This window comes from Pongo pygmaeus, chromosome 8 (assembly GCF_028885625.2).
Source record: "Pongo pygmaeus isolate AG05252 chromosome 8, NHGRI_mPonPyg2-v2.0_pri, whole genome shotgun sequence".
Taxonomy (NCBI): Eukaryota; Metazoa; Chordata; class Mammalia; order Primates; family Hominidae; genus Pongo; species Pongo pygmaeus.
Genome location: NC_072381.2, coordinates 26,987,795 through 27,014,776, shown reverse-complemented (window position 1 = coordinate 27,014,776; position 26,982 = coordinate 26,987,795). Strand labels below are relative to the sequence as shown.

General features: G+C 43.1%; 1 protein-coding gene across 5 annotated transcripts in view; it reads right to left on the bottom strand.

Annotated features, from left to right (window-relative positions):
* Positions 1–26,982, bottom strand: part of PDSS1 (decaprenyl diphosphate synthase subunit 1) — a 49,483-nt gene that overhangs the window by 2,647 nt on the left and 19,854 nt on the right. The window contains exons 6-11 of one of the 5 annotated variants that reach the window (XM_054436605.2): positions 24,138–24,279; positions 20,597–20,708; positions 20,391–20,500; positions 8,723–8,803; positions 8,464–8,577; positions 1,499–1,579 (exon numbers count right to left, since the gene is read on the bottom strand). In XM_054436605.2, coding sequence (XP_054292580.1) covers positions 1,499–1,579; positions 8,464–8,577; positions 8,723–8,803; positions 20,391–20,500; positions 20,597–20,708; positions 24,138–24,279 — 640 coding nt within the window. The other 4 variants (XM_054436606.2, XM_054436609.2, XM_054436607.2 and 1 more) reach the window with 4 other exon arrangements.

Below are 26,982 nucleotides of genomic sequence, written 5' to 3'. Positions count from 1 at the left end.
TTGGGAGGATTTTCACAATTTCACATTGCAGCCCTTCTTTGGAGTTTGTTCTTCAGTCATTTTCAGTTTCTTAAAACTTGCTCTTACTCATTTAAAAAGTATGATCCTGTATTGTTTTGTGAATGTCGTATCTTTTTGGATCCTCCTATTTATGTTTTTCCTGAGTTTTTTTTCCCCCCTGTTATTTTGGTCCCACTCTTTTGTTCAGCAAGCTTTAGTCAACTCATTTGTAACCCTGAGTTGTCTATTCACATTTAATGAGGGAATAGGCCTAGAAGCTCTGTGGGTGAACAGGGAGCTAGAATTTTGGAGAATTTGTTCAGAGAACATTCCCGTGGATTTTTGTTTTCTCTAAATGCGTTTCTGGCTAGGATTGCTGGAACTTTGCTATTTTCCATAGGTGCTACTATTAATTTCCCTCTTTTCAGTTCCACTTCCCACTCTAGCTTTCAATAATACCATTATTTCTGAAGCCAGAACCTCTCCCAGGGAATATTGACTTCTTTATCAGCTCCAGCTCCCTCCCATAGTTTTTAATAGTACTTTTAAACCATTCTCCAAAAAAGGCAGTAACCCATAGTGAATAATGAGGCTTAACAGTATAGTCAGTTAAGAGAGAAAAATAACCTTTTAGGGGTTGGGGGTTGCTTTTTAAATTTTTTAAGAATCTGAAAGTTAATTATTTGGAAGTCTTTCAGGTACTACACTAAGTACAGATCTCATGCCACACTTGCTTTGTAACAATTTTTTGCTCACTCCGACTCATCCAGTAGATCTGTTGGCTGCAAATGACAGTGAACTTGGAAATGGCTCATTCTCACAGGAGTCAGTCACCAAAACTCACATCATGCAAAGAGATCTGGCTTCCACAGAAAAGTTCTGAAGATATGTGGCAATATATTTAAAGCAAGCCACTAGCCCCTGAACAGGGTTAAATGGTTCTCCCTTTAAAAGAAAAACATTTATATAAATGTATAGTTTGCCTATGTTGGTTTAATTGTTTTCAGTGATCATTTCTTTAGTCACACTTTTATAACAGGTAGGATGCACTAGGAAAGCCCAGTTATGAGTAGACTATTGCAGCAGTCCAGCTGCAGCCCGGATGGGGTCGTGGATGGGGACATGGATGAGGCTGGAGCTGAGGCTGGGTGACTGGGGGCCCAGTGATTCTGTTGATGGACACAGGGAAGGCTGGTTCCATACCACTGGGTTTCAACACTAACAGTTCACCACAATCACTTAGGTACCTTTTAAAAGATATTAATGTCTGTGCCTTACCTAAGACCAGTTAAAACAAAATATTTTGTAAGTAGTCTAGAAGAGAAGTGAAAATAAAACATCAGAAAAATGAGTTTTCCCTTCTCAGTTTCTGTCACATCAAGAGTTGACCAAACAGTCTTGTATCTATAATTTAATGTTTAGTTAATGTTACATTTTTGGATTAAAGGATTTTGCCACGTTGTTCCTGCTGCTGCCTTTCTTTTAAAAACAGTCTTACCTGTAATACATACTGTCGAGCTCTGTCTACATCTCCCGGCAAACTGAACCGTCGCATGATCATAGCATTCATTTCTGGGAACTAACAAAAAAAGAGAGAAAATCTGTTTATTTCTCTTGGGAGAGACAAGTGTTCTAACACTAGTTTGTAACAATAGGAAATAACAAGAAACAACAAAAATGTAATTAAGTGTCTAGATGATGTGGGGGAGCAGTAAACTGTGGCAACAAAAGCTGAGCTAAGAGACATCCACTGTCTATGCCTAGGCACTGTGGTGGTGTACAGGAGGAGGAGACATTAGTCCTTGTTTATTCTGATGTTTTATCCTAGTCCAACATTGAGTAAGAGAGGCAGGAGGAATAAAGTACATCTTTAAAACAACATGGTTCTGGCCAGGCGTGGTGGCTCATGCCTGTAATCCCAGCACTTTGGGAGGCCGAGGTGGGCAGATCACCCGAGGTCAGGAGTTTGAGACTAGCCTGGCCAATATGGTGAAACTCCGTTTCTACTAAAAATACAAAAAATTAGCCAGGCATGATGGTGCACGCCTGTAGTCCCAGCTACTCGGGAGGCTGAGGCAAGAGAATTGCTTGAACCTGGGGAGGTGGAAGTTGCAGTGAGCCGAGATTGCGCCATTGCTCTCTACCTTGGGCAACGAGTGAAACTCCATCTCAAATAAAAAATAAAAAACAACATGGTTGTTAAACTTTAAATCGTATCAGGATCACCTGTACTGCTTGTGGGGCCTCTCTTCCAGTTTCTGATTGAGTAGGGATGGAGCCTTGGCATGGATTTCTAACAGATGCCCAGGTGACACCAGTGTCTCTGGTCTCTGCCAACATTTTGAGAGTCACTGGCCTAGGATGAGGATGGGAATTAGGCATTCTACTCTAAGTACTAAATTGATTACCAACTGAAAGCTACTGAGGTTTCTGAGCAGAGAGCATTATGTGCAGAGCTCTGCCTTTAGCAGTGTGTAGAGTGGATCTGAGCAGTGGTGCGTGACATTGACTGCATACTGGGATCAGCTGGGGAGTTTTTTTTTTTCCTCCTGAGATGGAGTCTTGCTCCGTCACACAGGCTGGAGTGGTGCAGTAGCACGATCTCGGCTCACCACAACCTCTGCCTCCCGGGTTCAAGCAATTCTCTGTCTCAGCCTCCTGAGTAGCTGGGACTACAGGTGTGCGCCGCCACACTCGGCTAATTTTGTACTTTTAGTAGAGACAGGGTTTTGCCATATTGGCCAGGCTGGTCTCAAACTCCTGACCTCAGGTGATCTGTCCACCTCAGCCTCCCCAAGTGCTGGGATTACAGGTGTGAGCCACCGCACCTGGCCTGGGGAGGTATAAATACAGTTGCCTAGATCCTGTTCCCAGAGACTTTGGTTATACTGGCTTGGGGTTTAGCCTGGGCACCAGGATTTTCAACCCCCTCCCGCCCACCCTGGTATTTTTCATGTGCAGCCAAGGTTGAGAACCATGGAATGAAAAGAGTCAGAGGCAGACAGAACAAACAGGTTACTAGAGTAGGTTATAAAAAAGACCTGAATTAAGATGATAGCAAGAAGAGAGGAAAAAAATAGGTAAAAAAGGAACTGAAGGTAAAATCGATATTCTACAATACTTAGCAACTATTTAGAAGTGTCACCATTAACAGAATACAAAAGCCAGGACACCAAATCACTTCACTTCCTAGATCCGAGCTCTAGTCTTGGTTTGGCTACCAGCTGCCACAGCTGAGTGACTTCCTTAGCCCCTGGGGTCTTAGGCTTCTCATCTTCATGACTGGAAGCCCTTGAGCTCTAACAGTCTATGGCTCCACGGAAGAGGTAAGATGTGTTTGATTTTGGCCACGTCGGTGCTTACAGCAGTTGCCAGTTTTTCCCTGGCAGTGAACCTGAAGGATGAAATAAGTTGTTATCCCGTAACCATGACCATGGTGTTAGTAATCCTAGAAGAAAAAATAGGGCATACATAGAAAAGCCGCAGCCAAGTGATCGCAGACGAAGAAAGAATTTTTTCAGACCAAAATATGTGTCAGAACAAAGCTCTAAACATGTAGAGACTGCTAATGTGTTTACAGAATTTATAGAGCCAGCAACTGGTTAGCTCTTATGAAAACCAGTAATTTCCTTTAGTTGCTGGTCTTTTAAGAAGAAAACAAGCTACTAGAAATCAGGAAAGCCCAAATCAACTTCTATGGTAAAAAAGCCAAATCAAGTAGGTTTTAGTTTTGTTTTGAGACTTGTTCTGTTGCCCAGGCTGGAGTGCAGTGGTGCAATCATAGCTCACTGCAGCCTCAAACTCCTACAGGTTCAAGTGATCCTCTGCCTCAGCCTCCTGAATAGCTGGGACTACAGGCACGCACCTGGCTAATTTAAAAAAAAATTTTTTTTTTTTTTGAGATGGAGTCTCGCGCTGTCACCCAGGCTGGAGTGCAGTGGCACGATCTTGGCTCACTGCAACCTCCGCCTCCCGGGTTCAAATGATTCTTCTGCCTCAGCCTCCCGAGTAGTTGGGACTACAGGCGCATGCCACCACACCCGGCTAATTTTTTGTATTTTTAGTAGAGATGGGGTTTCACCATAGCCAGGATGGTCTTGATCTCCTAACCTCGTGATCCGCCCACCTCGGCCTCCCAAAATGCTGGGATTACAGGCATGAGCCACCGCGCCTGGCCAATTTTTAAATTTTTTATAGAGATGGGGTCTTGCCTTGTTGCCTAGGCTGGTGTCAAACTCCTGGCCTCAAGTGATCCTCTCGCCTGGGCCTCCCAGAGTGCTGGGATTATGGGCGTGAGCCACTACACAAAGCCTGTTTTAGTTTTTTAATACCACACACCAATACTGGATATCTAGAAGGTTTTATCGTTAACACTGATGTGATTCTCTCGTAGGCATCTGGTGACATTACCTTGTTTATGATGTATAAGCTTTTTCTACAGTACCAGCAAGTGTGGTAAGATATGCTGATTGGGTGTTTTCGCTGATGCTTTTACTATAAAAAGCATCGAGAAAGCAAAATTTGAAAAAAATATTTGCATTGAGTGACTACATCCTTCCTTCCAAACATGTCATGTGTGCAATTTTAATATGCAAAATATCAAACTCTTCCCTGGGCACTCCCCAGTCCCCTTAATGTGTATGTGGAAAAGAAAAGAGAAACACAACAGGAAGAACAGTTGCCTGCAGATTTAGTGACAAATAAAAATTCTGTTTGCTCAGGTGCTGTTTTTAAGACTAGGAAAACCACCTGTGAATAAATCGGGTTGTAACTCTGTGAAACCTATCCATAAACTAAACCGCCAAGGTGATCAGTATATGAGTCTACCCAAACAAAACTGGGTAACTCTAAGGCACCAACTAGTCACCACGATAGCATAAGGCCTGTGCAGCTGGTGCAGGGGCTGGTGATGGCATTTGGAAACATGGCTACAGCTGACATTTGGGTCTAGTGACTTATCAAACAAGGAAGAGAAGCAGAAGAAAGGAAAGATTTGGTTTTTTTAAAAAAAGATATTTGAAAATTAATAAAGTTTCACCAGAGAAAGTAAAACACTTCCATTTTGTTTCTGAAGCTTTCAAAATCCAATTAACATGAGGTTTTTGTTCTTAAAGAGAATATGTGCACGTACATACATGGGAGGACGCTGTCATCCCCTGGGACTTCTCCAGAAATCCCCAAAACTCTTCTTAAATCCTCTGAACCAACTGTTACCAGGAAACCCCTTAAGAGAGATGTTAAAAATAAAGGAATTCCAAAGAGAGGGAGTTTCTGTCAAGTGCTGGCTGGACTAAACTCCAAGACAACCCACTACACCAAGTTAAAAAGGAAAAGGTGGTTTCCCAAGAATGCTTGTGCTGGTCCAGTGTTCACAAATGGAAAAGTTCAAAGACCATCTCATCAGCAAACAAAATTCACCTACCAAAGGGAAAGGATTACAGACGTCTTAGAACTACTCCACTAAGTAGGTATGTTGTTTACAATAGCAAAGACATGACACAGAGATGATTCTTTGAGTATCATCAGTGCCCAGGTGGGTTAGTTACCTGCTCTGTGGGAAGGCCTGTGTGGTATCATAGCTACTAACTTCTCAGCATTACCAGTGGCAATAACACTATGTATGATGTAATAAAATGAATACTGGTCTTAGACTTGTTCAGTTCCCTGCTGTGCCATTTACCAGATGTTTAATTTTGGCAAGGTTTGAGCATCAGTTTCTTACTTGCAGAATAAACACCATGATATCTACCACAAAGAGGAGTTGTGAGATTAGAGATAATGTATGAAAGAATCCTTTGTAAACTAAAAACACATTTTCATTAAGTGGAGATACTGCACATTCTTATGTTATTTTTGGAACTTGTTTTTACCCGAATTAATCTTAGTCCCATACATCTTTTGACACATTTCTTGCTAAGAATCTCTTGTTTTACAGTGTATTCCACAAAAGAGCTTAACCTTGCTGTTTGATTAGAAGGCAACTTATAAATACATATTTGGCTAACTTCTGGCCCGTGTGCCACAAGACAGAAACATCAGTCTACTTTTGAAATGAGTCCTGTCCAGAGTCACTTCCTGCTTGGACTCCAGCCTGTGTTCCCTTTTCTGAGGCTGCAATGTGCCTTTTCAACTCACTGCCTTATGGGCAGATGAGAACACTGCTGTCTGGTGAGCATGAGTAGGTGCCTCATGACTGGGATTTCCCAGCAAAGCACACATAAAACCATGGCTTGGGGTACAGTAATCTTTTTTCTTCCTTTTGCTTGCTTTTTTTAACCAGCATTTTTCTTTTTTTTTTTTTTTTTTTGAGATGGAGTCTCACTCTGTCGCCCGGGCTGGAGTGCAGTGGTGCGATCTCGGCTCACTGCAAGCTCTGCCTTCCGGGTTCAAGGATTCTCCTTCCTTAGCCTCCCGAGTAGCTGGGATTACAGACATGCGCCACCACGCCTGGCTAATTTTTGTATTTTTAGTAGAGACGGGGTTTCCACCATATTGGTCAGGCTGGTCTTGAACTCCTGACCTCATGATCCAACCACCTCGGCCTCCCAAAGTGCTGGGATTACAGGCATGAGCCACTGCGCCTGGCCTTAACCAGCATTTTTCAGTCTCTTGTAGATTATTGACAGATACTACGTAGAAGAGGTCCATCTCCCCTTTCCCCCACTATATATGAAAGCAGAGAAAGTCATTACTCCGTTGTGTGTGTAGGGGAAAGTAAGTTAGTTTCTTCTGAAATATATTCAGACTGAAACACAGTCCAAAGAGGCCAGCCTCCTCTCACCCAGTCACCTTAAGGTTTAAGTAGGACTCAACCAGTAACTTAGTATCCTGGGGTTCATAACAAGTACTTAACAATTTGAAGATTTTTACAAATAGAGCAACCAAAACTTTCTCATAGACTTCTCCAGGGAAAGGCTTTTTCCTTTTATGCCGATGATCTGAGCCAGGTAAAGGAATCTTTACCAAGCTAGCTGGATTTCAGCACACTCAGTCCATCTTACTGTCCTTCACTCATGTTTACTAACAAGTATCTGAGCAGTAATGTTCGCAGTTATATAGGTGGTGGTAGCCAGTGCCTCATTTTTCTAATCCCCAGCATAACATCTACACGGCTCAAATGTTCCTCACTCATGCCTTAATGTACAAAAGGAGGTCTTATGAATTTTTGTCAAAACTGGGCACATGTGTTATGCTCTTTGATTTTGAGCTGGCAAGTAAATCTCACTGGGAGAGAGGACCTATTTACAGCATACCTTTCACTTCTTACCTCAGCCTCCAAAGTCTGAGAGGATGGAAGCCTGGTAATAATGAGGGCGGGTGTTCCTACCGAGTGCCCCAACATCTCCATTCATAGCCCTAGCAAGTTGGCAAAGTAGCCTGGCCCAGCCACCCAGAACATCAGCCCCTCCTGGGAAGAATCACACTGCCAATGGCTATGCTAGATAGTGGGTGAAAGATGACCTTTCCTCTCTCCAATCAGAAACCCACCAAAAGCAAGGGCCGTGGTTTCTGTATCACAGTGGAATCACTGAATTTTATGGAGGACATGACTGACCTTTGTAAACGTGCAGACAGAATAGAGGCAAAATCTCTGAAAGACCAAAAGTTACTATAATTTTAGACCAAAGAGCTAATGTTGAATTTCATGGCATGGTGATGAACATCTTACTGCTTGGTAACATAACAAATTAAATACTACTAAGATGAAAATCTATTAACAAGATGTTCCAACACCAGCTCATGTCTCACTTATTTCAAGTAACATTCAGTACAGCCACAAGCCATGTGGCCACGGTCTGGAGGGGGCTGTGAGAATGTCTGCTTTGTCAGTCGAGGGAACATCTTTGAAGCTTCCTAAGCCTTTCATTCACATTAAGGGGGACTCAGTCCCTCAATCTGGAGAAAGAAGGAACTATGTGGGTCTGCTGCACTCCACTGACTTCCTGACATTTTGAGGCAATGGCGAGGTTCTAAAGCCTCTCAGAGCAGCAGAGTCTCATTAAACTTCTACAACTGGAGAATTTCTTATGCTTGGAGGCCCTTGATGCTTCCTATGCCTTTTAAGGGGCTCTGAGGACCACCAAAGTCCAGTCCTATAATCAAGACTTAGAAACCATTCACTTTGCCAGTGGCCAAAATATATGGAAATAATCACGATGCTACCTCAAATGCCTACGGCACACCACAAGACACAAAGATCTTAAATAGGATCTTAGCTAATCCTCACAACCACCCTGGGAGAAAGGTGATCTTCTCAATTTTACAGATAAGGAAACAGTCTTAGCAAGGTGAAATGACCAGCCCCAACATCTCACTCAGCCAGGATCAAATGCAGACCTGTGATCTCTTATCTGAATGCCTTCCCATCTATTCCTTTATGCAATCTTCCCATCAGCTGTGCCGCGGGACATCAGTTCTGTGGGGCTATGCAGTGATGTGTCAAAGGGAGTTTGTAAAACCTACCTGCTGACAGGCAAACAGGACAGGACCAGTGGCTAACCCGAGCTTCAGATCAGCTGATGTTGGTTTGCCCATCTGGTCAGAACATGAGGTGAAGTCCAATACATCATCTATTAGCTGGCAAAAGGAAAAATGGGATGTAAGGAGCACCGTCATGCCAACATTGCTGCCATTGTTCTTACTATTTTGACGATTACACACTAGGGGAGAATGCTGACTGTATCACTACGCCACCATTCTTACAAATAAAAAGCATACTAACCTGAAAAGCTATTCCTACATTTTTTCCGTACTGATAGGCGATCTCATGTACCACTGGGTCGGGACATCCTAGAACAGAGACCTGAAACAGAAAGAGCATTCTGAGATAAGCTGCTTCCAGGCAGCAACAAAGCAGCTGACCCCTGGCTGAAGGAATTCCTTAAAATAGGAGGCAGCGGGGCTAGATTATACACAGTCAGGAGACGCTGACATCAGAGGGACACCAAGCATGTACAAAACCGCATTTCCAATCACAGAATTTCAGTCTCAGATTGTGTTGTTAAATTCTAAGAAAATTCTCCTTCTCCAACCCCTGCTTTCAGACAGGATAAGCAGCCTTTCCCACTGCTTAGGAAAAACTGAGCTACAACTGGACTAGTTCTGCTGGTAACATGCTAAGTAAACCTTCCTGACATGCAAAAGAAACAGACTCCCATCTGTGAAATACTGACTTCTAGCACTCGGCAAGCTAGCCCGATTACTGTTGGCTTTAATCATCTCTATCAATGTATCCCTCATTTCAGGAAGAGATACTAATGTAATCACACACAATTTCCCCATCTGTAGTCCTTTCTTTTAATCATCTTTGGGAATTTCACCTGTTTCTGAATGCAGTTATTTCTTGGTATGTCCATAAAAATCATCTCAAGCCTCCTGCTTCAGACACAGATACCGCTCTTTTATTATCAAAAGGAACTTCACTGGTCCCACTGTTTCCACATTTCTCTCAAAAGAAGTAACTGTATAAAAATCCTTTTCCCTCCTTTCAATGGGGGAGAAATAAGACTTCTGAAAGTCTTTTTAAAACTCCGAAAAGCTAGCTGGCACCAGCCACTGAAGTGCATTTCCCAGTGTCCTGCTAAGCATGTTAAGCAGGCCCAGCCACATTTTCAGAAAACAAAGCCTGGGTAAAACCAACAAGGGGGAGGGGAGAGATGGTCTGTGTTCTACTGGAGGGGAAATGTCTCTGTTGACTCTCCATGAGAAAGCCAGCTGGAGCACTGCACAGTTGCCTTTCTGTAAGGCTCGCGGATGCTAGGAAACCCTGTCCCCGACCTTCGGTCCTGCCTCTGTGACTCTCCAGTCAGGGAGCGAACTTCGCTCAGGCGTCAGTGTGGTGCAGTGCTGCGGGCTCTGCCGTGAGACTGTGGGGCTGCATTTGTGCCCTCTGCAAGTACCGCGTGACCTCGGCATGTTACTGAATCTCTCTCGCTTGTTTCCTCATCTGTACAATGTAGAAATCACAAGCACTTACCTTGTAGGGTTGCTGTGAGAAACAGACATGATGCTGCATTGAAGCCCTCAGTATAATGTAGAAATCACAAGCACTTACCTTGTAGGGTTGCTGTGAGAAACAGACATGATGCTGCATTGAAGCCCTCAGTATAATGTAGAAATCACAAGCACTTACCTTGTAGGGTTGCTGTGAGAAACAGACATGATGCTGCATTGAAGCCCTCAGTATAATGTAGAAATCACAAGCACTTACCTTGTAGGGTTGCTGTGAGAAACAGACATGATGCTGCATTGAAGCCCTCAGTATAATGTAGAAATCACAAGCACTTACCTTGTAGGGTTGCTGTGAGAAACAGACATGATGCTGCATTGAAGCCCTCAGTATAATGTAGAAATCACAAGCACTTACCTTGTAGGGTTGCTGTGAGAAACAGACATGATGCTGCATTGAAGCCCTCAGTATAATGTAGAAATCACAAGCACTTACCTTGTAGGGTTGCTGTGAGAAACAGACATGATGCTGCATTGAAGCCCTCAGTATAATGCCTGGCGCCTGGTTAGAATTCAATGTGTGTCTGCTATTATTATCTCTTTTTAGAAACAGGGTCTCACTCTGTTGCCCAGGCTGGGGTACAGTGGTGTGATCATAGCTCACTGTAACCTTGAACTCCCAGGCTCAAGGGTTCCTTCCGCCTCAGTCTCCTAAGTAGCTGGGACTACAGGCACGCACAACCACACCCAGCTAATTTTTAATTTTTTTGTAGAGATGGCATCTCACCATGTTGTCTAGGCTGGCCTCAAACTCCTGGGCTCGTGATCCTCCCACCTCCGCCTCCCAAAGCGTTGGGACTATCAGGTGTGTGCCACCGCACCCAGCTGTTTGCCATTATTACAAATAATCTTCCTCCTCCTCATCCACTGGAACCAGAAATAGGAGCCTTGGCAGTGTCCACGCACCTCTGCCAACTAAAGCCAGGTCGCATAATGTTCTCAGCCTGAGAATGCTTTTTGACAACTTAATGAGGTCTGCTGACTGTGTAGTGCTTGGCCATAAGTACATGGTAAAATTGCATGCACCATAAAGGGTCAGGTGGCCACTGAGTTGAGTGAACAGTAAGCTCATAACTGCTTTCAACAGCAAACACCTTCCCCCGAGCAGGCACTGACCTCTGGGCTGTCAGGGAGGGCTCCTTTCTTCAACTGAAGAGTCTGGGAGACCACATGGGGGACAATTCAGAAACTTTTGAGAGAAGCTAAGATCAGCTTGGCTCAAAGGAGAGCATGGCAAGATTTGGGCAGCCTGGGATGTGCTGGGCTCAGGACAGAATGATACTGGGAATCAAGATATTCCTAGGTAGAAATAACTGATAGTGAAGCAGTCTCCTGTAGTGAGATTAATGCTGTTTCCTCAACACAGAGCCAGAGAATATAAGCTTTCTTCCTGAAAAGTGAAAAGATTTTCTAAAAATCTATTTCTTTTTTTGGAGACGGAGTCTCTCTGTCACCCAGGCTAGAGTGCAGCAGCACGATCTGGGCTCACTGTAATCTCCACCTCCCAAGTTCAAGCGATTCTCCTGCCTCAACCTCCGTGTGCCACCATGCCACTAATTTTTGTATTTTTAGTAGAGACGGGGTTTCAGGCTGGTCTTGAACTCCTGACCTCAGGTGATCCGCCTGCCTCAGCCTCCCAAAGTGCTGGGATTACAGGCATGAGCCACCGTGCCTGGCCTAAAAATCTATTAGTGAACATTTTAATGGATTAAAATGTGTGGAGCACATATGATGAGCACTTTGTATGATTTCAGTTAAACCTCACAATATCCCACAAATATGGATTATGTGGTTGGTGATGATAAAAGCTAACAATTCCTGAGCATCCACTATGTGCTAGGCACTGTTCTGAGAGTTCTCACATTTTAAGTCACTTATGAGGTTCGAGAAACTGAGGCACAGACAGTACCAGGCATTACATAGCTCCAACATGCTGGAACCTGAATTTCATCCAGACGGTCTGGCTCCAGACACTGCTCTCTTCATCACTTTGCTGTGCTGCTTCTATGCTGGGCAACAAAATAGAACCTCCAAGAGGTCAAGGAATGTGTCCAAGTAAGCACAAAGCTGCAGTCTGTCTGCACTGTCCCCTCTGTGCCACACATGCGGACACAGAGCTTATTTAGTGGGCAGCTTCTGCCTGACACATGGCAAAGGGACATTACTGCTCAGATTTCAACTATCCCAGATTTCCCTGGGGTAGCATAAAGACCATGCCAGAGAGTCCTGCTTCCCCATCCCAGGTCAGGACTGCCTAGATCTGTGGCAGGAAAACAGAAAACTGCCGGAAATTAGATGCAACATAGCACAACATACAAGAAGGCAAAGAGGTGCACAGACTTGCGCTCAGCATCAGAGAGATGCCTCACATCTTTCCGGAAATGGGTGGAGTATGAAGAATGATTAAGTCAAAGAAAGTGGAGCTCGGCTGACTGTTTTGTTTGAAGCAGATGCTGCAGCCAGGCTGTGTTGCGCAGATGCACTTCTTTCTGGGGAAGGTTCACACCCTGCATCACATCCTTACGAGACTGGGAAGGGCTGGGCACAGTGGCTCACGCCTGTAATCCCAGCTACTTGGGAGGCTGAGGCAGGAGAATTGCTTGAACCTGGGAGGCGGAGGTTGCAGTGAGCCGAGATCGCGCCACTGTACTCCAGCCTGGGTGACAGAGTGAGACTCCGATAAATAAACAAATAAATAAATGGCCCTTAAGCATCTGAAAAATGTTCCACCTCACTCAGAAAGGAGAGATGTACATTAAAACTCCACTGCAATACATTCTCCTCTACTGGACTGGCAAAAACTCAAGCGTGTAATGGCATATTTAGTTAGTAAGGCTGTGGGAAAAGAGGTTCTGAAAAGCTGCTGGTGGAAACACATACTGGTACAGACCCAACAGAGGGAAATTTGGTGGTGCCTAACAAAACCACATGTGCAATTACCCCTAAATTCACCCTGCAGGCACTCCTCTCACAACACAAAAATAGGTTTTTGCAAGGTCAGCCCTTGCAGTAGTGTTTGTAATTGTAAAACTGGAAACCTAAATGCCCATGTGTAGAAGATTGGTTGAATAAACCATGCTATGTTCACACAATGGGATCTGATACAGAGGCTTTTAAAACATTTTTAAAATTATTTATTTATTAATTTTTTTGAGATGGAGTCTCACTCTGTCGCCCACGCTGGAGTGCAGTGATGTGATCTCGGCTCACTGCAACCTCCACCTCCCGGGTTAAAGCTATTCTTGTGCCTCAGCCTCCCAAGTAGCTGGGATTACAGGCACACACCACCATACCTGGCTAATTTTTGTACTTTTAGTAGAGACGGGGTTCCACCATGTTGGCCGGGCTGGTCTTGAACTCTGGTCTCAAGTGATCCGCCTGCTTTGGCCTCCCGAAGTGCTGGGATTACAGGTGTGTGCCACCACGCCCAGCTAATTTTTGTATTTTTAGTGGAGAAGGGGTTTCACCATGTTGGCCAGGCTGGTCTCGAACTCCTGACCTCGTCATTTGGCCGCCTCGGCCTCCCAAAGTGCTGGGATTACAAGCGTGAGTCACCATGCCCAGCCCTGATACAGTGGTTTTAAAAATGAGGAAGATCCTGCAAACCAATGTGGAATCATTTTCCTAATAAATTGTTAACTGAAGAAATGCAAAAGGCAAGCAGAGTAGTCTAGGGTACTACTTCTTGCTGTAAGAAAGAAGGGAAGATAGCATACTTGTGTCTGCCTGTTTGTGCAAAACGAAACCCAGGAAGGAGGAACCAGAAACGAACGAGACTGCTTACCTACAAGGGGGTAGGGGAAGAGAACAGGGCAAAAGGGAGAGTTACTGTATTGCATAGTTCTGACTTTTGGAACTAAATTAATGTTTTTTATTTTTTTATTTTTTAGACAGGGTCTCACTCTGTTGCCAGGCTGGAGTGCAGTGGGATGATCACGGCTCACTGCAGCCTCGACCTCCCAGGGCTCAGGTGATCCTCCCACCTCAGCCTCCCAGGTAGCTGGGACTACAGGTGTGCACTATCACACCCAGCTAATTTTTGTATTCCTTGTAGACAGAGATTTCGCCATGTTGCCCAGGCTGGTCTCAAACTCCTGGGCTCAAGCAATCCATCTGCCTTGGCCTCCCAAAGTGCTAGGATTACAGGCATGAGACACTGTGCCCAGCCACATTGTTTCAAACATTCAAAACAACAGCAACAATAACAAAACGCTCAAAACCAAAACACCAAATCAGCAAGAATGAGAGGGAATCCCTAAAGTTGAATAAAAATGAACCCAACTAGGCTGGGTGCGGTGGCTCACGCCTGTAATCCCAGCACTTTGGGAGGCCGAGGTGGATGGATCATGAGGTCAGGAGATCGAGACCATCCTGGCTAACACTGTGAAACCCCATCTCTACTAAAAATACAAAAAATTAGCCGGGCGCGGTGGTGGGCGCCTGTAGTCCCAGCTACTCGGGAGGCCGAGGCAGGAGAATGGCGTGAACCCGGGAGGTGGAGCTTGCAGTGAGCCGAGACAGCGCCACTGCACTCCAGCCTGGGCGAAAGAGCAAGACTCCGGCTCAAAAAAAAAAAAATGAACCCAACTATTAACCCATTTATGCTGGAGGTTGCAAATTTGTTTTGTGAAAAATCAGACCTTGGTAATGACCTTGAGCAGTAGGATAGAAATAACTCCACAAGCTTAGCATTCCAATAATGGAACACTAGGCATAAATGGGTTAATATATTCCAAATAATAACATAACCACACTGATACATAGAGAAAGGTAACTTTTGAACAGTGCTTTGATTCTATTATCCTCAGGCCCAAGACAAAAGGAATGCTAAACAAATACTGAACTCTAGCTACGGGGTTTGTTTCTCACAGAGATATGAGTCATGAATTTGTAAACTCCTATGTTATATTCTCGGATTGTGCAAATAAATACACCGTGGAGAAGAGGAGCCAGGTCTCTCACTGTTTGGGAAGGGGGTTACAAATATGGAAAGATGGAATCCTGGAATAAACCACAAATCCTGTGGTGTTAGATGGATTTAGAACTATCTGTTTGATACCTCATGGTTTTGCATAAGTATGGATGGGTACAGAAAGATATACATGTGTCTACCTACATTACATATAATACATACATGCATTTCCTAGCTCTGTCCAGTGAGTGGGTCTAGAAACGAGGACACCCAGTACTCAAATTCTGGTTTCTTTACACCATTTTCCACCAAAAGGAACGTGGGCTCCTTGGAGAACAGTGAATAACAGGGCTGAATATCTCCTGCCAGAAATGGGGTGCTGAAAAAACGATGGAGGGCACAGAGCCAGGTTAAAGGGCCTCCCCTACTGGCCATACGTTAGATAATTGAGTATTAAAATAAATAATGACAGTGTTGTAATCTACAGAATAAAATAAGATGGCTGGGTGTGGTGACTCATGCCTGTAATCCCAGCACTTTGGGAGGCCGAGGTGGGCGATCACTTGAGGCCAGGAGTTTGAGACCAGCCTGGGCAACATGACAAAAACCCGTCTCTACTAAAAATACAAAAAAGTCAGCCGGGTATGGTGGCAGGCACATGTAATCCCAGCTACTCAGGAGGCTGAGGTGGGAGGATCACCTGAGCCCAGGAGGTAAAGGTTTCAGTGAGCCGAGATTGCGCCACTGCACTCCAGCGTGGGCGACAGAGTGATACCCTATCTCAAAAAAAAAAAAAAGATACAGAATAAAATAAGAATCCAAGAGCCCATACAGTTAAGAGCTTCCTTACAATGTAATACCAACTCTTCACCTCTTTTGAGAATGAAATAATAATTTAAAAAAATAGAATACCAACTGTCTTGTAGAAGAGTGATATAGAAGAAATGATGAAAATAGAAAAACAGCTATTTGACAACCATCAGAATAATATTTACATAATCTGAAAATACTTTGCCCAAAATAGGTTAAAATAGTAATTTTAGATTGAAGAAACCTGGCAGACAGTATCCTTTTTTTTTTTTTTTTGAGATGGAGTTTCACCCTTGTTGCCCAGGCTGGAGTGCAATGGTGCAATCTCGGCTCACTGCAACCTCCGGCTCCCTGGTTCCAGCAATTCTCCTGTATCAGCCTCCAGAGTAGCTGGGATTACAGGCGCCTGCCACCACGCCCAGCTAATTTTTGTATTTTTAGTAGAGACGGGGTTTCACCATGTTAGCCAGGCTTGTCTCGAACTCTTGACCTCAGGTGATCCACCTGCCTCAGCCTCCCAAAGTGCTGAGATTACAGGCGCCCACCACCATGCTCAGCTAATTTTTTATATTTTTAGTAGAGACAGGGTTTTACCATGTTGGCCAGGCTGGTCTTGAACTCTTGACCTCAGGTGATCCGCTCACCTTGGCCTCCCAAAGTGCTGGGATTACAGGCGTGAACCACTGTGCCCGGCCCGACAGTATCCTAATCAAGTGATCCAGGCACGCATCACCGGTAACGGGACAGATAGCACGTGCCTCCTGGTGTGAGGAGCTGAAGACAGCACCGCTCTTGTGGTATTCCTGCCAAACATTCATAACCTGGATCAAATCTTGAGAAGCATCAGAGAAGCCCGACTGAGAGGCTCAACAACATAACTGGCCTGCACTCTTCCAAATACCAAGGTAATGAGAGGCAAAGAAAGACTGTTCTAGATGACAAGAGACTACAGAGTCATGACAGCAAAATGCAACGTGAGATCCTGGACTGGATGCTGGAACAGAAAAATATGTTTTCCCTTTTGTTATAACTGTTCACAACTGGCAAGATCTGAATGAGGCCTACAGATAGATATGAATATTGTAAAAAAAGAGGCCGGGTGTGGCATGTGGTGGTGTGCACCTGTAATCCCAGCTACTCGGGAGGCTGAGGTGGGAGAATCACTTGAACCTGGGAGGTGGAGGTTGCAGTGAGCTGAGATCGTGCCACTGCACTCCAGCCTGGGCAACAGAGCGAGACTCTGTCTCAAAAAACTGAATTTAAAAAAAAAAAAAAAAAAAAAAAAAGAGTGTTCTGCTAATGTGACCCACAACACGCAATTCTGTAGTGGTACTCTGAGGCTTTGAAAATCAAGTAATAGGAAGAGAGCCCATTAATTCCAGGCCACAAGCAGCCCTGGAGAGAACAGAAATTCAGAAGAAAAAAAAAAGAGAGAGAGAGAAAGAGAGAAACAAGGCAGGATTACCATATCCAGCTCTGGGTTCGAGTCCCAGCTCAGCTACTGTCTGGCTAAACAACAACTGGACAGGCCCCCTGACCTCTCAGGTCTCATTCCCACCAGATTTTCTGGGGAATAAGCCACAGCGTTCATTAGCAAGCTACAAAATGTATTTTGCAAGAGTAAGTATGTAAATAAATAAGTCTTCTTTTGATAATAACATGAATTCTGTTTTTTTTTTTTTTTTGAGAAGGAGTCTAGCTCTGTCACCCAGGCTGGAGTGCAGTGGAGTGATCTTGGCTCACTGCAACTTCCACCTCCCTGGTTCAAGTGGTTCTCCTGCCTCAGCCTCCCAAGTAGCTGGCATTACAGGCGTGCACCACCACACCCGGCTAATTTTTGTATTTTCAGTAGAGACAGGGTTTTGCCATGTTGGCCAGGCTGGTCCTGAAATCCTGGACTAAAGTGATCCACTCGCCTCGGCCTCCTAAAGTGTTAGGAGTACAGGTGTGAGCCACCGTGCCCGGCCTAAAATGGATTCTATTTTAATATCAGTCAATCACAAAACAATCCCCCTAGACAGCTCTCTCTTAGATTTTAATATTATTTTCACTAAAAAAAAGGAAGGGAGATGAAGAAATGGTATCCTTAGTAGAATGCAGTTTGTAAGTTTCCCTCCAATTCTCAATACATTTTGCAATCCCATTAGTTCTTCTTCTGTAATAATTCTGCTCTTTCAGTTCTCCTCCTCCCCTCTTTTTGGTGTGTCTAATTTGCTTTGCATGCATTTCTTTGGAGCTCGCATGGCTTTGCATTTTAAATACCAAGAGTACATAAAAATAGCCATTTTGAATCCATAACACCTCTGGAATATTTCCACCCATAGGCACTTAAATATAGAAACTTCTATTCAAATAGCTCACACTATCATTTTGCTTTATTATTCTAAGAGCTCTGGAGTTTAGGAATAAATCACATGAAAAGGAGGTAGTGCTGGGACGATGCCAGCATGCCCCCTAGTGGGCAGCATGAAACATTTCATTTTTAATAAGGGTCCAGCCACGTTAACATGTTCACTGTTTGTTCAGCTGCTAATCTTTGAAGAATGATGTGCATATCTTTATAAAAGAATTCCTGTGCATTATCTTTGGCTTCTTAAACAGAAAACAGTGACCACAAGGAAACCTCTCTATCATGACTCAGGTCCATTTCTTTGGACCCTTTGTAAGCTTCCATCACTGAGTGAATTTCTGTGCTAGCTCCAATTTGGTGCCGCCCACCCCGTGCCTGCGGGATGTCTGCGTGGTACACACAGTAAGTCTTGGTGTTTCCAATTCCAATAGTCTCACTACTACTAATGCTTCTAAGACTTTATTTTTTAAATATTATTTTTAAGTAGAGATGGGGATCTTGCTATGTTGCCCAGGTTGGTCTTGAACTTCTGGTCACAAGCAAACCTTCCGCCTCAGTCTCCCTAAATGCTGGGATTACAGGTGTGAGCCACCTTGCCTGACCATGCTAATGCTTCTAAGTCTGCAGTCTCAAACTTGTGAAATTATCAATGAGCCTCACTTAACACATCCTCTTAAGGATAAATATTAGTAAGTAATATTAAGGCACCCTAATGTGTTAAGAGGATGGATCCTGACCTTCAGGGAGAGTTGGGCCATCAAGAGCATGATAATATATAATTACTGTAATTATATATTATATATATTATATATATATTATATATATGCAGTAATGTATAATTACTGTAAAAATGTTAGCACACCCATTTAAAATAGGCTATTCTCTTATTTAGCATCTCGTGTCTATACTTTCTTCCATCTCACTTTAAAAAAAAACCCACATAATTTCTTGGAAATAAAAACATAATAGCCCTTTTAATAAAAAGACAAAAGTGGTCGAGACTGTGGCTGGCATGTTCTACATAATTCACATTCCTTAAAGTTTCTATTAGGTCTTTTTAGGAAGAAAAGATTATCCTCATTCTTTTCTGGCTTGCAATTATACATTTCTTGACACTTTTCAAAACAGAGACACTAACAGCAAGAGACTTTTTCATCGGAGAGGTCTGAGCAAAAGCTCTCTTTACCTGTTAATTATGTTAGGAGTCTATCATGACAGCAGTTGACATGCGACCCTTACAGGTCTTCCTTATTTTGTGGCTGTAATTACATGGGAATGTCATTTGTCCAGGTTTTGTCTCTGTATCTGTCAGGCTTAGAGATGGGCAGATAAACAATTCTATGGAGAGACTGTTTCTCATTCTTGGACTAACAACGAATACCACACATTTGTCTACGGATTAAAGGTATTACTCATTAAAAAAAAAATGTATACATGTGTATGCACAGCAGAGGGAGGGAGAAAGCAAGGGGAAAAACAGTTATGGCTTATACTCAATTTGTACTCTGAAGAAATAGGACTTGTTTATATTTCATGTAAAAATATTAGAAGGATTGGCCAGGTGCAACGGCTCATGCCTGTAATCCCAGCACTTTGTGGGGCCAAGGTGGGTGGATCATTTGAGGCCAGGAGTTTGAGACCAGCCCGGCCAACATGGCAAACCCCCATCCCTACGAAAAATACAAAAATTAGCCAGGTGTGACGGCACACACCTGTGGTCCTAGCTACTAGGGAAGCTGAGGCAGGAGAATTGCCTGAACCTGGGAGGTGGAGGTTGTAGTGAGCCAAGATCACACCACTGCTTTGTAGCCTGGGCCACACAGCAAGACTCTGTCTCAAAAAAACACAAAAAACAAAAAAAACCACAAAAAAAAGTACATAGAATGCTAGTACAATCTAATAGGTATCTTTTCCTGGGTAAATATTATATTAAAGAACGAGCACATCATTTCTAAAAGGTGAAGTGTCAGAAAGAGTGTGTATGATATCAATCATTAGAGAAATTATGATAAATTGTTCAAAATGATACAGTTTGGCAATCAGATTGGGGAAGGTGTGGGAAGGCTTATTTTGATTCAATTCTTGGGAAGAAAAGATGAAAAGTCAACGCCTGCATACCAAAAGAAGATGGCAAAAATGAAAACACAGCAGAAGTCCTCTATTGTTTGGGGATGTCATTCTTTTCCTCATTAACCTCTTGGGATTTTTGGATACTATTTTAAGATTCTTCACTGAAATATTTTCTAGGAAAATTAGCTCCCAAAAAAGAGCTATGAGGCTTTAACTTGAAGAAAGACAGAACGTACATACTGCTTTACAACTGTTGGCTATCAGGCTGGCGGTCTTCTTGAAGGTCTTCTCAAGGTAGTGTGCAAATCTTTCATTCTCATTTTCTTTTGACCCGAGCTGAAGAAATTCACCTATAAAGAAGGAAAGGAGTCATTTGAGAGGCCGTTTTATTGCCTGGCTAAACACCAGGATTGAATAACAAAGAACAAAAATCAGAATCAACGTACCACGCACCAAATCTTCAATAACTTGGGTTAAAATACATATAACAGTTGTATTCCCAATTCGTGCCAGAGCTATAGATGCTGCAGAAAGAATTAAATCTCCAGCAAGAACAGCCTAGAAAAAGACAGGGGGAAAACAAAATGTTCAGAAAAATGCATCAGAGCAGTAGAGCCAATGATGAAACTGACTGGAAGGGAGCTTCGTGGAAGTGGGGGTTCATCTTGGATGCAGGTTTTTTTACCTTCTTCTTCCTCAACAGGAATCCGTAACAATCAGTTCCAGATTTGGGACAGTGTTTGAACTGGATTGGCTCTCAGAGATGACTATGTCGCTTCCTGGTTCGTAACAATCAGTTACAGATTTGGGACAGTGTTTGAATTGGACTGGCTCTCAGAGATGACCATGTCACTCTTCCCAGTTCGTAATAATCGGTTACAGATTTGGGACAGTGCTTGAACTGGACTGGCTCTCAGAGATGACCATGTCCATCTCCCCAGTTGACAGCTGAAGAAATCAATGCCTGGAGAGGGACAGCAGCTTCACCCACCAGCCCCACCAAAATGCAGCTGCCTTCAGTTTCACTACACTGGACGTTCATTCTTCCCTTGTGCCTTTCCACTTACTGTTCCTTCTGCTCAAAAAGTTCTGCCCCCTTCTTCACTGAGTGGACTTATTTGCATAATTGGTTCAGATGCCACCTCTAAGAAGTTCCCCCCGATCCCTCAGTCTGGTCAGATGCCTCCCTTTTGTGTGAGTACAACACCCGTGCATGCTGCAACCATCACACCTTGCATACAGTCAGTGATGCTCTAGTCTCTATGCTCCCAGGGCAGTGGGGAGGGTGGGGTGGAGTGGGAGCTCAGACTAGGAATTATCTCAGCTAGTACTGAGCACACCCCAGAGCATGGCACGATACATGTTATTTTCAATAAAAATTAAACCAAAGAATGTTGGCTCCAAGTGAAATGCTTTTTGTACTATGTGACACTGCCCCTCATTCCTAGACAAAAAAAAAAAGTTTTTCCATTGAACACTAAGCAATCAACATATTTCCAGTCTTCTTTAGACCGTGATGGATGTCTACACTGTATTAGCAGCTAGTTATAAATTACTGCATAAATAGTTGAATTATATGCTATAATCAAATACACCCTATATATCACATTAATTTGCATATTTAAAGATATATATTACATTCTTTTTTTTTTTTTTTTGAGAAAGATTCTTGCTCTGTTGCCCAGGCTTGAGTACAGTGGCACGACCTCGGCTCACTGCAGACTCTGCCTCCCGGGTTCAAGCGATCCTCTCACCTCAGCCTCATGAGTAGCTGGGACTACAGGTGTACACCAGCATGCCCAGGTATTTTTGTGATTTTACTAGAGATGGGGTTTCACCATGTTGGCCAGGCTGGTCTCGAACTCCTGGCCTTAAGTGATCTAACTGCCTCGGCCTCCCAAAGTGCTAGGATTACAGGCGTGAGCCACCACACCCGGCCGTAGGTGTTACATTCTGTAGTAATTAGTCATAAAGGCTAGAGTTCACAGAATTTTCAACGTAACTATTTAGGTACTTATTGTCTTAGTTCTTCAGTATCTAAAATAGTGATGTTCAGTGTGTTTACCAATTAATCACCACTTTATATAATATACATATTATGTAAGATATCCTGATCTAAGTACATGCTTATGAAGTCATTTTACAAATTATGATCTATAGGTACCCACTTATATTCCTCAACCCAGCCCCTACGTCATTAGCAGCTGAGGGCTTGGGATCCATTGGCCTTTACTTCTTTCTTCACCTGGCCGGGGAGATCCTAGAGACCAAAAGGTCCAGCATATGACATGGAAGCCACAGGACTCTGATGGCCAGGGGTGGGGGTTAAAGGAAAGAAGTGCTGGGAAGCCCAGGCCAGGCCTGACAAGGGCTCACCAAGAGGGCACTGTGTGTGGGGGGTTTTGTACCAGTAACACAGCAGTTGTGGGTCAGAGGCAGAAACAGGTAGGAACTGGCAAGTAGCCCCGTGCTAAGCAGATGGCTGTCAGAACTGAAAGAGGCAGGTGAGGGCAGCACATGTGTCCTTGGCCTGCCCTCAGAAAGAGGCCCCCAATGGCAGAGGCAGACACACAGGGGCTAGCCAAGATGGAGACCACCATTTGTTCTCTTGATCCTCTCCCCCCGCCCAAGGCTCCACATAAGGCTTTAGGACTGGCCCTGCCTGAAAACAGACACAGCTGACTGCAGGGACGGGTCACAGAGTTACCCACGTCCTCTCCAAATCTAAACGCCATCTGCTTTTTGGCCAACATTCTGATGTACAGAATTTAGTCAACAGGACGTAAAACCTTTTAATCTAAAATTTGAAATAAAAGGCATATAAATGAAATTGCAAGACTCGATTTCAAAACAGTCATTTATGTTCAAATAACCAGCATGTGAAGATAACAATAAACATATATATATATGTATGTGTGTGTGTGTATACATATATCTCTTCTTTTAATAAGGAGAATTAAATAGGAATGAATGAGGAATACTATAAATCTGTGAGAGAAAAGGAGGTGAGGGTGGGGTAGTTGTTTGCACAAACTTTTTTTTTTTTTTTTTTAAATGGAGTCTCACTCTGTTGCCCAGGCTGGAATGCAGTAGTATGATCTTGGCTCACCGCAACCTCCCTCTCCCAGGTTCAAGTGATTCTCCTGCCTAAGCCTCCTGAGTAGCTGAGATTACAGGTGCACACTGGCTAATTTTTGTGCTTTTTTAGCAGTGACAGGGTTTCGCCTTGTTGGCCAGGCTGGTCTCGAACTCCTGACCTCCGGTGATCCACCCACCTCAGCCTCCCAAAGTGCTGGGATTACAGGCGTGAGCCACTGTGCCTGGCCTACACAAACTTTTTGTTTGTAGAGTACGTGTGTGGTGATGGTGATGGATGCCTGTGCATTTTCATTCTCATCTGTTCAACTTTATTCTCATCCTTCAACACAGGATCTATGCATCCTCAAACCAAAGTCCCTGTTTCCCATATTCCCAATGCTAATAATATAGAAATATGCTTTAATATATACATATATGAACCAAACCCAATTACAGAACTTCTATTTCAAAAGATAGAATTTTCATGGTAGAACAGTATCTCTCTGAGGTTTCTTCTTTTATTAGTTTTATTTGTTTGCTTTGGCATTTATATGCAGCACTCAATTATACAAATGTTTAAAAAATTAAACTGAATCTGGGTAATCTAAGCCCAAAAGTAAAACGTATGATTCCTCATGAAATACATTTTTTGGACACCCATGAAAATCCCTTTCCTTATAACCAAAGGAATTCTATTAGAAATACTAAGTTTATTTTTCCATGGTATTTTTTATTATTTATTTATCAAATGTCTGTATTTGGACAAGACATGAATACTTTTTTGAAATTCAGAAGACCACATTACATTTGAGCAAGCATATTTTTAATGAGACAAATCTGAGAATCAAATGTGGTCCGAAAAGCGTATGATTCAGTAAGAGAGATTTTAAAAAAACCAAAAAACCATACCTTCTTTTCACCCCAGATCTTATTAACTGTGTGTTTTCCTCTTCGAGAACTTGCATCATCAATAACGTCATCATGAACCAGACTAGCAGTGTGGATCATTTCTGCAATTAAGGCTATGGTGCGCTGGCTGGCTTGCACATGTCTAATTAACAGAAAGCAATGCTTTTTAACAGACGCCGCCTAGAACCTTCTCAGCAATCAGCTTGTGAAAACTGGACATCGGATCTAGGATAAAGAATGTTATTTCTCTAAGAGAAACGGTATAAAAACTCTGGCTTCACAACACAGCCATTTCTACACATTTACAAATGTATGAGAAACCCTGCCACAACTATATTTTATGAATTCCCCATTAAAGAAGTAGAAATTGTACCATTAGCCAAAAAAACAGTAAACGATCAGAAGTCTGGCTGATCTTACTGGGCTGAAGAATCATCTTTATAACAGTGTTCTTGGTCAGGTGTTTAAAGTTTATAAGTTTCCAATTAAATTTTGGGGTGGATAGGGAAGATAGGTGAGAAGCATTTTTTTAAAGTATTTTAAAGACTCAACTGTCTCAATGTTCAAAGCTTTTAATACTGTCTTTTTTGTTTTTGAGACAGGGTCTTGCTCTGTCACCCAGGCTGGAGTGCAGTGGGGCAATCTTGGCTCACCACAACCTTCGCCTCCCAGGTTCAAGTGATTCTCCCACCTCAGCCTCCATGAGTAGCTGGGACTACAGGCATACACCACCACACCCAGCTAAATTTTATATTTTTAGTAGAGATGGGGTTTCACCATGTTGGCCAGGCTGGTCTCGAACTCCTGACCTCCAGTGATCCGCCCGCCTTGGCCTCCCAAAGTGTGGATTACAGGCGTGAGCCACCGCGCCCCGCGTAGTAATGTCTTAAATTAAACGTCTAGTATGACAACCTCAGTAACCAACAGAAGATATTTGTAAAACTTTCTTCCAACTCACATTTAACCTTCTCATTAGAAATTTAAACTTTTATTTCCCAAGTTTAACACAAACTATAGGATAAGTAGGCTCAAGAAGATAGTACAGATATGAATTTTACAGTTCAGAGGGAATATCCCCCATTTCATTTTAATCATTATTACCACCATCATCTATGGGAATTTTTAAAAACTAAATTTCAAGAAAATCAAACTGGGGAAATAACCATTTGGAACCTAAAACATATGCCTCATTTAAACACACACTAACCAAATGTTGCACTTATTCCAAATGCTAATTTTCAAATATCATCAGGTAATATCTTAGAGGGGAAAAAAGGGAGAGGGATTCTGAAATATGACTTTTTCTTTAAAAATCAAATCTGAACATCTGTACAAGGTAATGCCCATTCCAATTCCTCAGACCCAGCAGAAAGCAATGAAAACTGAAGTGTAACTACATAAAAGGTGCTGGAATTTAACTAACGACAATAAATCAGCATGAGAAAAGCTTTTGATCTTGCTTTACATATAATTTTAAAATATGATGTCATGCTGGCTCCTCTTACTAGCAGCCTTAGAACTAGACCCTTCCAACTGCTCTCAGCCTGGAAATCGTGTCTACAATGTTACTCATTCTTTTTTTTTTTTTTTTTTGATACAGAGTTTCGCTCTTATTGCCCAGGCTGGAGTGCAATGGCGTGATCTCGGCTCACTACAACCTCTGCCTCCCGGGTTCAAGCCATTCTCCTGCCTCAGCCTCCTGAGTAGGTTGGATTATAGGCGCACGCCACCACACCCAGCTAATGTTTGTATTTTTAATACAGACAGCGTTTCACCATGTTGACCAGGCTGGTCTTGAATTCCTGACGTCAGGTGATCCACCCACCTCGGCTTCCCGAAGTGCTGGGATTACAGGTCTGAGCCACCATGCCTGGCCTCATTCTTTATTAATATTTCAGTTACAACTTCTTAATATGTCTAGATCACAATAGAGTCTTCCAAGGGGGAGTATTAAAACAAAAGCAGTGGAGGGTAGGGACAAATTAGCATATAAAAACCACTTCCGTAGTCTAGGCACAGTTACAGGTTCCCGCCTGTAATCCCAGCACTCTGGAAGGCTGAGGTGGGCGGATCACTTGAGGTCAGGAGTTGGAGACCAGCCTGGACAACATGGTGAAACTCCGTCTCTACTTAAAATACAAAGATTAGCTGGGCATGGTGGTGTGCATATGTAATCCCAGCTACTTGAGAGGCTGATGCTGGAGAATCACTTGAGCCGGGAGGCGGAGGTTGCAGTGAGCCGAGATTACGCCACTGCACTCCAGCTTGGGTGACAGAGACTCTGTTTCAAAAAAAAAAAAAAAAAAAACCAAAAACCCCAATAAACTTCAGTAAATGAGAAAATAGAGGTTCAGGGTTCAGGTGAGTTTTAAGCCACCTGAATCCCTCAGTGAGATTCAGTTTTTATATTAGAATACTCAAATATTTTTCAGGTAAATTTACTAGGCCCTATCTTCTTTGAGTTGAAGGCACAGGAAAAGATATAAACTTTTACCGTTTTTTTTTAAATATAAGGCTTTTAGAATACTTTTGCAAGTGAATTTCAGTCTAATAAATTAGATACCTCCTACTAGTTAGCAGTAGACCTTACCTTAAAACAACAGGTAAGGTCTAGCCTTTCTCATGCATTCAGAAGTTGGACACCGCTTCCATTATCATAAATTACATCAGCAGACGGGGCTCCTGCTGAGAAGTTGCAATGAAATTGGCAGCACTCACCAAGATACTAGAGTTGTTTTGGTAATCTGAAGCTATTATTACAACAAAGATTGCTTAAAATATTTTGAAATTTCATAGACTACTATATATCCATCTAAAAATGTCACTTTGCGCCTGGCGCGGTGGC